This window comes from Penaeus monodon, chromosome 20, assembly GCF_015228065.2.
Source record: "Penaeus monodon isolate SGIC_2016 chromosome 20, NSTDA_Pmon_1, whole genome shotgun sequence".
NCBI lineage: Eukaryota > Metazoa > Arthropoda > Malacostraca > Decapoda > Penaeidae > Penaeus > Penaeus monodon.
In genome coordinates this window covers 18,236,401-18,236,608 of record NC_051405.1, presented here as the reverse complement: position 1 = coordinate 18,236,608, position 208 = coordinate 18,236,401, and the positions used below count along the sequence as shown (strand labels likewise).

Below are 208 nucleotides of genomic sequence, written 5' to 3'. Positions count from 1 at the left end.
AACTTACCTCTTCCAATCTCATGTTAATAGATTTAGCTCCACTTCGAAAACCGAAAAAATCGTCAAGGAAGGATTTTCAATAACATGGCTTCTCTGAACGGGGACTGCGGGGCCAAAGTCCTCTGGAAAGGAGTGTAATTGGTTCTGATTATCGTTAATTACGTACATTTAAGAGTATATTACTGTTATTACTCTCGTGCCACTGCCA

General features: G+C 39.9%; 1 protein-coding gene across 1 annotated transcript in view; it reads right to left on the bottom strand.

Moving 5' to 3' along the window:
• Positions 1-208, bottom strand: part of LOC119585672 (protein Aster-B-like) — a 14,268-nt gene that overhangs the window by 7,695 nt on the left and 6,365 nt on the right. Inside the window, exon 2 of the mRNA XM_037934348.1 lies at positions 8-122. Coding sequence (XP_037790276.1) covers positions 8-22 — 15 coding nt within the window. The 5' untranslated portion in view covers positions 23-122. The remainder of the gene's footprint in view (positions 1-7; positions 123-208) is intronic.